Here is a 15,173-nt window from a genome sequence, read left to right on the forward strand (position 1 = left end):
GAGCTGAGAGCCGGCTCCAGCTCTGAGGCTGTGGCTGGCTGAAAGCAGGTATCTGGGTTTGTTTAGCTTCTATAATTGAAACTCTGTTGCCATCACTGGCGCTCTAAGCTCTGAGCCTGCTGGCGGCTGAAAGCAGGTTTCTGGGTTTGTTTAGCTTCTATAATTGCAACATTGTTGCATCCGGAGCTCAGAGCTGGGCTGCGGCAGGCAGGGAACCTTGGCTTCCTCCCTCACTGGAGCAAGCAAACCTCCTGTTCGTTTCAGCTGCCTGGCTGCCGGCCGCCATCTTGGTTGGCAGTTAATTTGCATATCTTGCTGATTAGCCAATGGGAAGAGTAGCGAAGTTACAGTTAATTACCATGTTTCTCTATTATTAGATAGGCTAGATGGAAAAATCTTTGAGGTTAATATTGAGTTTTTAAAAATCTCTTTTTAGCCAAAACCGGTTTGGCTCAGTGGATAGAGCGTCGGCCTGCGGACTGAAAGGTCCCAGGTTCGATTCTGGTCAAGGGCATGTACCTGGGTTGCGGGCATATCCCCAGTAGGAGATGTGCAGGAGGCAGCTGATCGATGTTTCTCTCTCATCGATGTTTCTAACTCTCTATCTCGCTCCCTTCCTCTCTGTAAAAAATCAATAAAATATATTTTAAAAAAATAAAAATAAAAATCTCTTTTTAGCCGAAACCGGTTTGTCTCAGTGGATAGAGCGTCGTCGGCCTGCAGACTGAAAGGTCCCGGGTTCGATTCCGGTCAAGGGCATGTACCTGGGTTGCGGGCACATCCCCAGTAGGAGGTGTGCAGGAGGCGGCTGATCGATGTTTCTCTCCCATCGATGTTTCTAACTCTCTATCTCTCCCTTCCTCTCTGTAAAAAATCAATAAAATATATTTTTTTAAAAAATAAAAATCTCTTTTTAAACATGAAAACATTTCTTTTGTAAAAATTACTATATTTTAATATCTTCATATTGTTAAAATGTTGAGAAAACTAAAATGGGGGGGGGGGGAATAACAAGTACTAGTGTAACCTTGCTGGTGTCACGTGAGCTATCAGTGGCCCCATGGGCTCCCTAAGAAAAAGGCTTTTGGAGGACTGTTGTGTGCCTTCCTCCCACCCCAGGCTGGATTGGGTCTCCCTAGGCTCCATGACTCCCCCAGACTCAGCAAGGAGGCCAGTCACAGTACTGGCTGAGTGTCTTCAGAGGAAAAACAAATAATGGATTAAAAGGCTCAAAGGGGAACATACAAAATAAAAATAGCCTGGTGAATGGAGAGGCTTAGAGGTGTGTTACTTAGAACCTTCCTCTTTTGTCTGACATTCATATCCTTTGGAGAGACAGATGGAGGGTTCTTGATCACTCAGTCTATCGCAGCGGTTCTCAACCTGTGGGTCGCGACCCCTTTGGGGGTCGAATGACCCTTTCACAGGGGTTGCCTAAGACCATCTGAAAACATATACATAATTACATATTGTTTTTGTGATTAATCACTATGCTTTAATTATGTTCAATTTGTAACAATGAAATTGGGGTCACCACAACATGAGGAGCTGTATTAAAGGGTCGCGGCATTAGGAAGGTTGAGAGCCACTGGTCTGTCATCTGGGATTCTAGGAACTGTAGCAGCTGCCTATGGCTATGACAAGCCCCACCAACGGATTCCTCACACCCAGCACTAAAGGGGGCGCCGCACTTCCAACGGTGGGGGTGATTTGCAGATGAAATGTATCCACTTCACCACAAGGACCCCCCGAGCTGGGCTGTTACCTTCTATTGCATCTGCGCTGATGACATGACTGGCGACGGGTGTAGGGTCCACATAGGCACTTCCCAGGGCTGGCCCAATGGTCGCCATACCGGCCTCTGTCCCAAGGAAAAAGGGGGAGGGGTAAGTGGCCGGATTTGGAGCAACGGCTGCGGTAAGGCTAAGGCCCCCCATCTAAATGAACCAGTCCAGGAGAATTATACCCCCTTGCTCAGTCCAGGAACCAGCTCGGTCCACACTATGGATGTTGTCTAGACAGGGGAGCAAGACAATGCTTAAAGGAAAGGGAACTTTTGCCCTGGCCAGTGCTGCTCATTGGTTAGAGTGTTGGTGCACATACTGAAGGGTCTGAGGTTCAATTCCTGGTCAAGGGCACGTACCAGGGTTGTGGGTTTGATCCCTGGCCCCGGTCAGGAGGCAACCATCTATGCTTCTTTTGCTCCCTCCCTCCATCCCTCTCCCTCTCTTCTAAAATCAATGGGGAAATATCCTTGGGCGAGGATTAACCAAAAAAAAAAAGGAAAGGGAACTTTCTTTCCAGAAGGGCCAAGGCTGACACAGGGGACAACAGAAATGTCTGGAAAGTCATACTGGGCATGATGAGAAGGGCTCTCTGCACCACAGAAGAGAATCTACCCAAACACACCAACTTGAGACCACCAGCTAGTGCAGCCCTGGGAGACCTGCACTGGCCCCAGGAGCTGCTTGAAGACACACTGTCCCAGAAGGCAGTTTCTGTTGCAATGCTGCTCCCCCAGGCTCACCCTGGGCACCACTGACATTTGGGCCACATCACTCTTTGGTGGGGGTGTCCTGGGCACTGTGGGGCGTTAGCAGCATTCCTGTCCTCCACCCAGTGTCACAGCCCCGAATGGCTCCAGACCTTGCCAATGTCCCCCGTGGCCAGAATCACTCCGGTTGAGAACTACCGCCTCCGTCAGTGACTCTGGAAACTCATGACGTTTGAGTGCTCGGAAGAGAAGGAAACACCCAGGGAAGCTGCCCCTCATCTGTGTAGGAGGAAAGCAGGGCCCCGAGCACCCAGCTAGTTACCCACGATAGCCAGACTCCAGACACTGGAGCTCCTTGTCAGGCCTCCAGGTGCCCACTGCACAGCCTGAGTGCCCGTCACTGCCACCGTGGCCTGCGCCTCCCTCCTCAGGCACTCCGGCCTCACACTTACCCTTTGCCCACTGGTAGGTGAAGGCGGGGTCAAAGGTCTGCACAGCCTGCTCCTTCACTGTGACTCTTGTCACATCCTGGGCCCACTTTTTCCGAGAGGCACCTGTTGGCGGGGGGTGGTCTGTCTGCAGGCTTGCGGAGAGTTCAGACGAAGTGGCCGACGTCCTGCCCAGAGACTCCTCAGAATGGGTCGTTGGCTCTGACGCTGTCCGACTTGGGGATTTCTCGAAATCTTCCGAATAAGCCCAGCTCACCGTGCTGGCCGTAGGCTCCCCAGACGTCGGCCGCAGGCTAGCAGCACGCTCGGGCGCAGCAGAGGAGGCCGAGGGCTCGCTCAGGTGCTCGGAGACCTCGCTTCCGGTCGGGGGGCCCCTGGTCCCGGGGCTTTTGCTGGATGCCTTTTCCCTCAGACCTCCTTCCTAAAACGAAGGACAGCAGAGATAACCGGAAAGTGTCTTCGAGGGATGACATGCTCCAGATACCACGGCCTTCGACGGGGTGCGGTGCCCCGGGGGCCCACCAGGCGCGGGCCCACGCTGGCTCTGCATGAGCTGTGTACGGGGCGTCGCTGAGTGGGATCCCTGATACGCTTCAGCACGGGCTGCTGCACGTAACACCGATGGCTTCAGTAGGGAGCACATGAGTGAAATCTGTTGAAGTGTCACTACTGTGTGTTATTAGATGCCTTTGATATTGAGGTGGTCGCTAATACGGCAAGAATCACAACGGGGCAGCGGAACGAGTCAGGCAGGGGCCGCAGGAATTGTCCTCGGTATTAAGTAACTTCACCCTGTTATCACCTAAGTCAGGGTCTCCCCTGAGGCACTCGACATTGGAGAGCCAGACGTTCCTGCAGTGGGGGCCGTCCTGTGCCGTGCAGGGCACTGAGCAGCACCCAGCCCAGCAGCCACCTGCCCAACGCCAGCAGCATCCCCCGCCACCCGCTCCCGCAGTCATGACAACCAAAACATGTCTCTAGACATCACCACGTGTCCCCTGGGGGCACAAGCACCCCGTTAAGAACTGCGGACTATCAAACTACAGCGGGAAGGCCGGGGAGGGTTGCGGGGCAGGAGGGGGGGCGGGTAAGAGATCAACCGAAGGACTTGTATGCATGCATATAAGCATAACCAATGGACATAAGACACTGCGGGGTAAGGGGAGGCCAGGGGATTGTCAAGGGGGGGTGGGGGGGAAGACATATGTAATACTCTTTGTAATACTTTAAGCAATAAAACAATTAAAAAAAAAAAAAAGAAAGAACTGCTGGCCTAAAGGAAGTGTAACAGTTGCAAACCTTCCTGAGTCATGACTTACAATGAAAACTTAGACAGTTGTACTTACTTTCTGTTCCAAGTCCGATTGCATGTTGACAGCTGGAGCCAGATCATCAAGGGATAAAACATTTATTCTAAAATCTGTAATTAAAAACATAACATGATAATATTTCCTCATTGATCTGCTCCATAAATGTTTGCCATCGTGTTGTAGGCACCGGGCTAAGCGCTAGGGATAGGACGAGGGGAAGACATGCCGTCCCTGTGCTCAGTAAGCTAGTCCAGGGGGTCTGCACACTTTTTCTCTAGAGTTAGATAGCAGCCTGGCTGGTGTGGCTCAGTGGTTGAGCATCAGTCCATGAACGAAGAGGTCACTGGTTCAATTCCCAGTCAGGGCCCATGCCCGGGTTGTGGGCTCAATCCCCAGTGTGGGGCGTGCAGGAGGCAACCGAACAATGATTCTCTCTCCTTATTGATGTTTCTATCTCTCCCTCTCCTTTCCTCTCTGAAATCAATAAAAAGATATTTTTAAAAAAGAGTTAGAAAACAAATTATTTATGTCTTTGAAAGCTAGACAGTTTCTGTCCCAACTACTCAGCTGTCCTTAGCGTGTGAAAGCCACCACAGTCAAGGTGTAAACAAATACGTGTGGCTGTGTCGTGTTCTGGTAAACATTTATAAAACAAACCCTGGGCCTCCCAGGTCCTGGTTAGATGGATGAGCAGACGATCATGATGCAATGAAGATGCATGGTGGCCAGTGTGCTTCAAGTATGCGGGGCGGGAGGGCCACCCAGCCTCCGGGGGAGATGGGAAGAAGGGCCTAGTGGAGTGGCCCCTCAGGCAGATGTGAGGCTGGGCCTGACGCATCCTATGTTCTCATTAAAGAAGTTAAGGACATGGGAGCTGGCACTGAATGAGCATTCTGGCACTCCAGCTGGCCAATTGCCAAGGCCGGACGATGTGAGTGCTAAGGTATTAGCAGGAACAGATGGGAGCAGGGCCCTCTGGGCAGGAGGCAAGAGCTAGCGGTGGGTGAGAGGAGAGCAAGTTCCCATTCTCTCTGGAAAGGCCAGCTGAGGGGCTGTGCCCAATGGCCTCCCCACCTACCCATCGAAAGACCAGATCCAATCCCGCCTGACATTCCAGCCCGAGGACTCGCCCCTCCTCCTCTCACACTAACGTCATCTCAATTCCTATGGCAGGTAGGTCCAAACATGCGGTCACAGACAACACCTCTGAGCTGGGCCCTCCCAGCTGGCCCAGGGCAACGGCCCACGGAGATCATGGCCTTGAGCACGTGGAGCAGTGCGGGCACCGGCTGAGAAGTAACATCACCGTCACATCAGCCAATCTGTAAACACACGTGTGAAGCAGGGCCAGCGGAGACACTTCACATGCACTGTCTCATGGACTAGGCTCTGTCCCACTTTACAAATGAGGGAACTGAGGCACAGAAAGGCAACCTGCACCACCAATAACCAGTGGGGTTAGGGTGTCCCCCAGGTATGTCAGACCCCAAACTCGGACTCGGACTCACCACTCATTCCCAGCTGCCTCCCTCCCTGGAGGCTGCAGCTGGATGAGGGTGGGCGGGGTCTGGCCACCAGGACAGACCCCTCCAGGCCAGCAGTGGGGCCGGAATGGTGGGGATACCCACTTACCAGCCCCTCAGGCCCAAGGATCCTGCCAGAATAGGCCAGGCACCAAGTGGCATTTGGCAGCCCCTGAAGGGGCTCAAAGGGGTGTTCTCATATCCACAGCCTAAACCGGTCCCCTGCGTTCTCTGGCCCTAACCTAACCGGGGCGGCGGGAGGGGTGGGCTTCAGTTGGCAGTTTCTTCCTCCCCCCACCCCTGGGGTGGCACCTTGGCACACTGAGCATTTTAAGCTGAAAGAACCTGAGAGTTGGCAGGTGCTGCAAAGACCCTGTTCTTCTCCGGGCAGCAGGTCGTGAGAGAGGCCGTCCCTCTGCCCAGAGGAAGGGAGCACCCCCGTGGCCAAGACAGAGGGGCCCAGGGGAATCCCACAGAGCAGGCTTGGCTCAGTTTATGGCCTTTGCTCCTTTCCTCTTGTCCTGTCACATTTTCCAGGCCTTTCCACTCCTCTCCAAACCCAGCCCACACAGGCTGGGATAACAGTCCCTCAGTCTTCATTTCCTTGTGGGGCCTCCCACGTCATGTACAACCTACACTAAATATTGATTTACTATGTCATGCCCTCCTCCTGTTCAGCTGTCGTTTCGTTTTGTTTTGTTAATCCTCACCTGAGGATATTTTCCCATTGATTTTTCCCATTGAGAGTGGAAGGGAGAGGGAGAGATGGAGAGAGAGAAACATCGATGTGAGAGAGACACACAGACTGACCGTCTCCCACACATGCCCCAACCAGGGCCAGGCATCGAGCCTGCAAATCAAGGCACATGCCCTTGAGCAGCATCAAACCCGGACCCTTCGGTCTGCGTGCCAGCGCTCTACCCACTGAGCCAAACCGGCTAGGGCTCACCTGTCTTTTGTGACAGAGCCGCAGTGGAGAACCTAGAAGGGGCAAAGGAAACAATCTATTTTTCCTCCCCTTCAACTGAGCCACGAGTTGCAGTTAGTCACCTGGCACCCGTGGGGCAGGCTGGCCTTGGCTGGTCGTCCTGCAGGAACACAGAGGCCCTACAGACAGCTCTTCAGTTTAGATCTGAGGGTCAGGCTCCCCAGAAGGAAGAAATCCACGCCGGCAGCACCTCTCTCTGCTTTCTCCTCTTTCTTAAAGACATACACTTTTAAAATAAAAGTGTTAAATAATGTGGAAATGTCTGTGACTAGAGATGTTTTTCTTTTCCAAATTTAAAAAGCGAAGGAGGTAAATTTCTTTCACAAAAAGGAGCATTGAGTTGCCTCTCTTTTGCACATGGCTCTAGAACAGTGGTTCTCAACCTTCTGGCCCTTTAAATACAGTTCCTCATGTTGTGACCCAACCATAACATTATTTTCGTTGCTACTTCATAACTGTAATGTTGCTACTGTTATAAATTGTAATATAAATATCTGATATGCAGGATGGTCTTAGGCGACCCCTGTGAAAGGGTCGTTCGACCGCCAAAGGGGTCAGGACCCACAGGTTGGGAACCGCTGCTCTAGAAGGATTTCTAGGAGGATTTGGGCTATGCTCTATAATTGGTCAGGTTTCTGGATGAAGAGATTAAAGACAGAACAGCCCTGGCTGGTGTGGGTCAATTGGCTGAGTGTGGTTCCATGCACCAAAAGGTCACACTATTCCTGGTCAGGGTACATTCCCACATCCCAGTCGGGGTGCGAACGGGAGGCAGCCGGCTGATGTTTCTCTCTCACATGGATGTTTCTCCCTCTCCTTTCCCCTCTCTCTAAAAACAGACTTAAAAAATAAAAAGAGCCCTGACTGGTTTGGCTCAGTGGATGGAGTGTCAGCCTGCGGACTCAAGGGTCCCGGGTTCGATTCCGGTCAAGGGCATGTACCTTGGTTGCAGGCACCTCCCCAGTGGGGGATGTGCAGGAGGCGGCTGATCGATGTTTCTCTCATCGATGTTTCTAACTCTCTATCCCTCTCCCTTCCTCTCTGTGAAAAAATCAATAAAATATATATATCTATATATAAAACAAAAATCTGACTTGGCCCCTCAGGAAAGGTCAGGGGGTGGAGGGTGTGACAAGGCCGACCATGCACCCCGGTGACACAGCCTGTGACCACCATCCTGGGGGCCCCAAGGAGGCCTCGCCCCGTCGGCCCAGGGTGACACTGTGCGCAGGGGTGCGGGTTACCATTCAGGCTGTCGCTGTCGTCAGAGGCTTCCGAGAGCGACGCCTCCCCAGGCCCGGCCCCACCCCTCACGGGAGAGGGTGAGAGCCTGCCACGTGCCTCCCGGGAGGGCACCAGCTCTGACACCGTGCCCGATGTGCCGGATGCTGCGTCCCCGGGAGCGTGAGCCTGCGGGGAGTGAGCTCCTGAGCGCACACGGCGAAGAGTCCCGTCTGCTGATCGGAAAGCTGGCAGATGTGATGTCCCGAGTGGCTCTGCGCTGGAAAGGTCCTCGCTGGATAGTGACAGGAGTTTTGGTTGAGTTGGGATCTGATCCTATGTTGGCAGAAATAAGAGAAACAAAATTACCAAACGTGTGGTAAGTAAGTGCTTACCATTTGACAATGTGGCTAGTAGGGTGCATGGGGCCAAGGCTTCCTAGACCAGATATTCACCCTCAGTGGCCCTCTCTCTATCTCCCCTCATTTCTGGAAGTCAAGGTACAACATTTAGACAAGATAATGTTAGAATTAAAAATACCCCACAAATAATCAGAAGTATCACTTTGCCGTCAAATACATACTGTTAATTACACATTTCTAAATGAAGGCCCCTAAGTACATGATCTATGATAGCTGGGACCTTCAACAGAACCAAAATGAATATGCAGAGGGTTTTCCCATAAAACAAAGCCTTCCCAATACTTAGCATTCACTAAGGTAGCTATAATCACAAAACAGAAAGTAAGCATTGGCAAGGATGTGGAGAAACTGGAACCCTCATACACTGCCTATGGGAATGTAAAATGGTGCAGCCGCTGTGGAAAACAGCTTGACTGGTCATCAATAAGTTGCTCATAAAATTACTGTAGGACCCACTAATTCCACTCCGAGCTATTTACCCAAAAGAACTGAAAACAGAGACTCAGATACCTGTACACAAAAGCTCATAGCAGCAGGATGCCCAAAAGGTGGACAACTCAAATGCTCACAATGGATTAATGGATAAATAAGATGTGGTCCATCCACACAATAGAATATTATCCGACTATAAAAAGAAATGAGCCCTAGCCGGTTTATCTCAGTGGCAACAACATCAGCCCATGGACTGAAGGGTTATGGTCAAGGGCATGTACCTGGGTTACAGATTCAGCCCCCCGCCTGGGTCAGGGCACATGCAGGAGGCAACCAATCGATGTGTCTCTCTCACATCGATGTTTCTCTCTCTGTCTCTCCCTCTCCCTTCCACTCTCTGTAAAAAACAATGGGAAAAATATCCTCAGGTGGGGTTAACACACAAAAAACAAAAGGAGTGAAGCACTGACGCACACTACAATGTGGATGCACCTGGAAACACCACGCTGAGTGAGAGAGGCCAGACACCAAAGGCCACTCTGCTGTGTGATTCCATTCATATGGAATGTCCGGGACAGACACACCCATGGGGACGGAAAGCAGATCGGTGTCAGCGGCTGGGGGAGGGAGAAATGGGGAGAGATTATTGAATGGATACAGGGTCCCCTTCGGGGTTGATAAGAATGTTCTGGAACTAGACAGAGGCGGTGGTTGCAAAACATTGTGAAAGCACTAAACGCCAGTGAACTGCTCATTTGAAAATGGTTAATTTTATGAGACTTTCATCTCAATTAAAAAAATGGAAATACAGCCTCCCCAAGTTAATGATTCCTGTGTGATACAATGACAAGTAGGCATGGATGGCCTAGGGCAGTGGTCGGCAAACTCATTAGTCAACAGAGTCAAAGATCAACAGTACGACGATTGAAATTTCTTTTGAGAGCCAAATTTTTTAAACTTAAACTATATAGGTAGGTACATTGTTATTAACTTAATTAGGGTACTCCTGAGGCTTAGGAAGAGCCACACTCAAGGGGCCAAGGAGCCGCAGCTTGCCGACCACTGGCCCATGGCATTCTCGCTGCTGGTGTTCAGTCGCTCAGACAAAGTGCTGCCCTGCGGTGTACAGTTACGAGTTATTGCAAAGCTGCCTAACGTGTCCCAAATTCCAGCCCCTGCAGAGCAGGCCCACAACAGGCAGCTGTGACGGTCTTTCCTCCTCAAACCCTGCTCTCACGTGGCTTCTGGGTGACACCTGCTATCGGAAGCCTCTGGTGCTATGCCTTAAAGGTACAAATGCAAAGACTGTTGAAGACAGATGCCTGCAAACCTTACCGAGAACAGTTCTATTTGCTTTTTCCCAATGACTCTGGCGCTGGTGAAGCCCTGATTCGTGCCTGGTTCTTTTCCTCTGAGCGATTCCATCAAGCTTCCCAGCAACTCTTTCATTTCCTCTTCGTCACTGTCTGGCGAGCCCAGTTTTCTAACGGGTGCTTTCTCTCTGGGTGCTGACATGTTCCTCTCTTTCCCAAAACGGGCTGCAGGAGAAAGCCCTTCAACGGGAGGCTCTCTCTTCTTCAGAAACCTACTGCCCTTCCGCCCTGGTGTGCGGCTCTCGGCGGGAGGAATCTCAGGGGCCTGCTCCCGGGAGGTTTCGTCTGTGTTCTGTGAAGAAACTTCAGCTGGACTCCGAGGAGGCCCTTTGTCTGCTCTCCAGGGAAGGCTGTCCTTGGAGGTCTTCGAGCTGGATTCCAGGTCAGACAAGTCCACCTGCACCTTCCGGTTCATGATCTTGGACTCAATCTGGGCCAGCCTGCGCAGCGCGGCGCTGGTTCTGAGCTGTGAGGCAGTGGCCGGGGGTCTCCCCGCGGACAGCCAGGGCCCACCCCCCAGGCCAGCGTCCTCTTTCGGGAAGAAGTGCTGTCCACCCATAGTGTGGCTTCTTTTTAGAAATCTGCTATGACCGGGAACTATTTTGGTAAGATTCCTACTGATTTTCAAGTTCCTTATTTTTCCCATCTTTGAATCTTCTAAGGAAATATCATTGAAATCACCAAAGATATCCTGCATGGGATGGCTGTTTTTTCTTGTTGAAGCCATTCTGAGGAGGAAAGAAAGAGAACGTATCATGCATTCAAACCACCCTTTTGTAGTCTGGTCAGACAGAGCCTTCCCTGCAAGCCTGATGACAGGGAAAATGATCAGACACTTGGTACCATTTAAGCGATTACCTACCGTGTTGTTGTTTTTTAATTTTTATTGATTTCAGAGAGGAAAGGAGAGGGAGAGAAAGATAGAAACATCAATGATGAGAGAGAATCATTTATTGGCTGCCCTCTGCACGCCCCTCACTGGGGATCGAGCCAGCAATCCAGGCATGTGCCCTTGACCGGAATCGAACCTGGGACCCTTCAGTCTGCAGGCTGATGCTCTGTCCACTGAGCCAAACCAGACAGGGCTACCTACCACTTTCAGGCCAGGTCTTAAATGAGATGTTACTTATGAAACACCAGAGCTAGCACTTCTCGGGCTGCAGCAGTGCTACATTATCTCATTTAATCCTCAAGCAACCCTGTGAGTCAATTACTGTCACCCCCTTTCATACAGGAAGTATAGGAAACAAAAGCCCCCACAGGTTAGGTCACCGGCCAACGTCACCTGGTGGGTGAGCACATGAGCCAAATTCAAAGCTTCACTGCCTCCCCAGTTATTCCCCCTCTACGCTGAGTGACTTCCACTCCCCCGCTAAACCCAAGTCAGGGGTCCTCTGTTTTGTTTTGTTTTTTAAATATATTTGTATTGATTTCAGAGAAGAAGGGAACGGGAGAGAGAAATAGAAACATCAATGTTGAGAGAATCACTGACCGGCTGCCTCCTGCATGCCCCCCTAGTGGGGATCAAGCCTGTAACTCGGGCATGTGCCCTGACCAGGAATCGAACTGTGTTCATAGGTCGATGCTCAATACTGAGCCACGCCAGTCAGGCAGGGCTCCTCTTTTATCCATCCTCAACTCTCTAACAAAGAGCTGTTAAGACATAATCTGGCCCAGCTGGTGTTGCTCAGTGGTTGAGCAAGGATCTATGAACCAGGTGGTCACGGTTCGATCAATGGAGGCAACCGATCAATGATTCTCTCTCAACATTAATGTGTTTTTTCTTTTCTTTTTTATGCTTCTATTTCTTTAACATTCATGTTTTCATCCCTCTCTCCTTCTCCCTTCCTCTCTGAAATCAATAAAAAATATATATATTAAAACACGCACACACACACGCACACACACACACACACACACACACACAATCTGGCCCTGGCTGGGTGGCTTTGCTGTTGGGAGCATAGTCCCATACACCAAAAACGTTTCAGGTTCGGTACCGGCCTGGGCACATACCTAAGTTGCAGGTTTGATTCCCAGTCAGGGCACATACCAGAGGCAACTGATGGATGTTTCTCTCTCTCAATATCTCTCTCTCTCTCTCTCTCTCTCTCTCTCTCTCTCTCAAGTCAATAAAACCATATCTTCTGGTGAGGATTTCAAAAATCACACACACAGTCTGTGTATTTGAGCTCCCCAGAAAAATCTTATTTCACTAAAAGTATGAGAACCGCTGACCTGGAAGGAGGGGAAAGCTATGGACAGACACAGCACCCTCCCCTCAACAAATGTCAGCCATATAGTATGTACCCAAGCTGGTGTACATTTTTCTGGGGAGAAGGACCAGAGCTTTCATCATATTCTGAAGTTCCTGTGAGCCCCTGAAGAGCAGGAGCGACCAACTGCAAGATTTACAGAGGTTTCCAAAGATTTTAAAGACGTAAATTGATGGAGAAATACGGTGTGGTGGGTGTGTATTTGCTGCACCCTTTAGTGAGAAACTCGGCAACAGCGATGAAAATGTGACTTACAGCCCTGACTGGTTTGGCTCAGTGGATAGAGCGTCAGCCTGTGGACTGGAAGGTCCCAGGTTCGATTCTGGTCAAGGGCATGTACCTTGGTTGCGGGCACATCCCCAGTAGGAGGTGTGCAGAAGGCAACGGACCAATGTTTCTAACTCTCTTATCCCTCTCCATTCCTTTCTGTAAAAAGTCAATAAAATATATTTTAAAAAAAGAAAAAAAAAGAAAATGTGAATTACACAGATCTCACGACCTGAGAATTCCATGTCTGGGAATGTACTTACAATGAACACTCTCAATGTGCAAAGAGAATTTTAGAGAATGACATGGTGGCATTGTTTGTAGTCATAAAAGTCCAAACCCACCCACAGAGACCTGGGAAAGTCCAGGAGACGGCATTCAGATGTTGAACGCTATACAGCCATTAAAAGGAATGAGGCGGGAAACAAAGGAACGAGGGAGATGTGTGCGGACCCGTGGGCTGTCTCCACACTGCGCTGAAATGACGTCAACAACTATCTGTATGAACATTTTGTAGGTGAGGCTCAGGAGGTGACTCAGCCCAGCCCGTTCTGTGAGTCAGAGGGGAGGCCCCACCACCAGGCCAGGATTTCTGGCATCTAGTTGTTCTGAAATCTTCCCTAGGTTTACAAATAACCAATGGAAAAATGGTTAAAATGGTAAATTTTGTGTTATGTACATTACCACACCTAAAATAGACATATTTAAAATACACACAATTAAAAATAAATCAATAGGTAAAGGTCATGAACAGACATTTCTCCAAAGAGGATACTCAAATTGTCAACAAACCCTTGAAAAGATGTTCAACATCACTAGCCACTAGGGAAATGTACATCAAAACCATCATAAGATTGCCCTAGCTGGTTTGGGTCAGTGGATAGAGTGCTGGCCCTCGGACTGAAGGGTCCTGGGTTCAATTTTGGTCAAGGGCATGTACCTCAGTTGCAAGCTCAATCTCCGGCCCCAAGGGAGCGTGCAGGAGCGAACCAATCCAAGTGCTCATCGGTGTTTCCCTTTCTCTGTTTCTCCTCCTCCCTCCCACTCTCTCTAAAATCAATGAAAAAATATCCTCTGGTGAGGATTAACAAAAAAATTTTTTAAAAACACTATAAGATCCCACTTCACACCCACTAGGATGGCTATAACTAGATAGATAGATAGATAGATAGATAGATAGATAGATAGATAGACAGATATTAACAAGCATTGGTGAAGAAGCAAAGAAATTGCAACCCTCATACACTGTTGGGGAGGGGATATTATAAAATGGTGCAGTCACCAATTTAGAATATATCTGGTAATTCTCCAAAAGGTTAACCATAGTTATCAAGTGATCCAGCAATTTCACTCCATGTGGCCCAAGATAAATAAAATATATGCAAATATTCATACCAGTTACCATTCATAATAGACAAAAAGAGAAAACAACCCAAATGTCCATTAATTAGAGAATGGATGAGAACTGAGGTCCATTCAGACAGTGAAATACTATTCAGCAATAAGAAAGAGCAAATATCAATACACATAATAGGCATACATCTCAAACACATTACAGTGAGCGAAAGTAGCTAGATGCAAAACACCAGAAAAGACAAATCTATAGACTCAGAAAGCACATCAGTAGCTGCTGGGCTAGGAGTGGAGGCTGAGATGGACTGCAAAGGGGATGGGAGCATCGATCTCCTTGGGGCAGCGGTTCTCAACCTGTGGGTCGCGACCCCTTTGGCGGTCGAACGACCCTTTCACAGGGGTCGCCTAAGACCATCCTGCATATCAGACATTTACATTACGATTCATAACAGTAGCAACATTACAGTTATGAAGTAGCAGAGAAAATAATTTTATGATTGGGTCACAACAGGGGGAACTGTATTTAAAGGGCCAGAAGGTTGAGAACCACCGCCTTGGAGTAATGCGAAGTTCTACAGCTGGACCATGGTGATGGCTGCACCACTTGGTAAGTTTATTAAAAAATAATGGACTTGTACACTTAAAAGGCATGCACTGTATGGTATATAAATGAATCCTCAATAAAATTGTTAAAAATAAAAAATCGAAGCACTGGAGTCTCTCCCCAGGCCTGGACCGATCCACACCGGATCACACTCCCGAACGGATCCAAACAGGGAAACTAGGGTAGGAGGCGCAGCTGGGGGGCTGCCCTACCGCCCCCCTCCCGCCCCGGGCCCCTCGTTTCTCTCTTCAGAGCCCCTGCCGCCCAGCCTGCCCAGCCAACCTCCGCCCTCGATGTTCATCCACGGAGTCCAACGCCGCTCTCCGCCTGGCACTCAAACTTGAGAGGACCGTTGCCCCCGGCAACCGCACCGGGACGAAAGAGACTACATCTCCCAGCGCGCCCTGCGCCCCCGAGGACCAATAGGGTCCCATGTCACAATAGCGGGACGTCTTGGGAGG

The 15,173-nt window shown here is 49.9% G+C and overlaps 1 protein-coding gene across 1 annotated transcript in view; it reads right to left on the reverse strand.

The window, feature by feature from the left end:
* The window catches only part of C5H19orf44 (chromosome 5 C19orf44 homolog), a 21,562-nt gene extending 6,490 nt beyond the window's left edge, over positions 1-15,072 (reverse strand). The window contains exons 1-6 of the mRNA XM_059696346.1: positions 14,995-15,072; positions 10,175-10,940; positions 8,009-8,321; positions 4,290-4,363; positions 2,947-3,364; positions 1,766-1,861 (exon numbers count right to left, since the gene is read on the reverse strand). Of these exons, the coding sequence (XP_059552329.1) occupies positions 1,766-1,861; positions 2,947-3,364; positions 4,290-4,363; positions 8,009-8,321; positions 10,175-10,939 (1,666 nt within the window). The 5' untranslated portion in view covers position 10,940; positions 14,995-15,072. The remainder of the gene's footprint in view (positions 1-1,765; positions 1,862-2,946; positions 3,365-4,289; positions 4,364-8,008; positions 8,322-10,174; positions 10,941-14,994) is intronic.
* Between the last annotated feature and the right edge of the window lie 101 nt (positions 15,073-15,173).

The sequence above is a fragment of the Myotis daubentonii genome, chromosome 5, assembly GCF_963259705.1.
Source record: "Myotis daubentonii chromosome 5, mMyoDau2.1, whole genome shotgun sequence".
NCBI classification, from domain to species: domain Eukaryota; kingdom Metazoa; phylum Chordata; class Mammalia; order Chiroptera; family Vespertilionidae; genus Myotis; species Myotis daubentonii.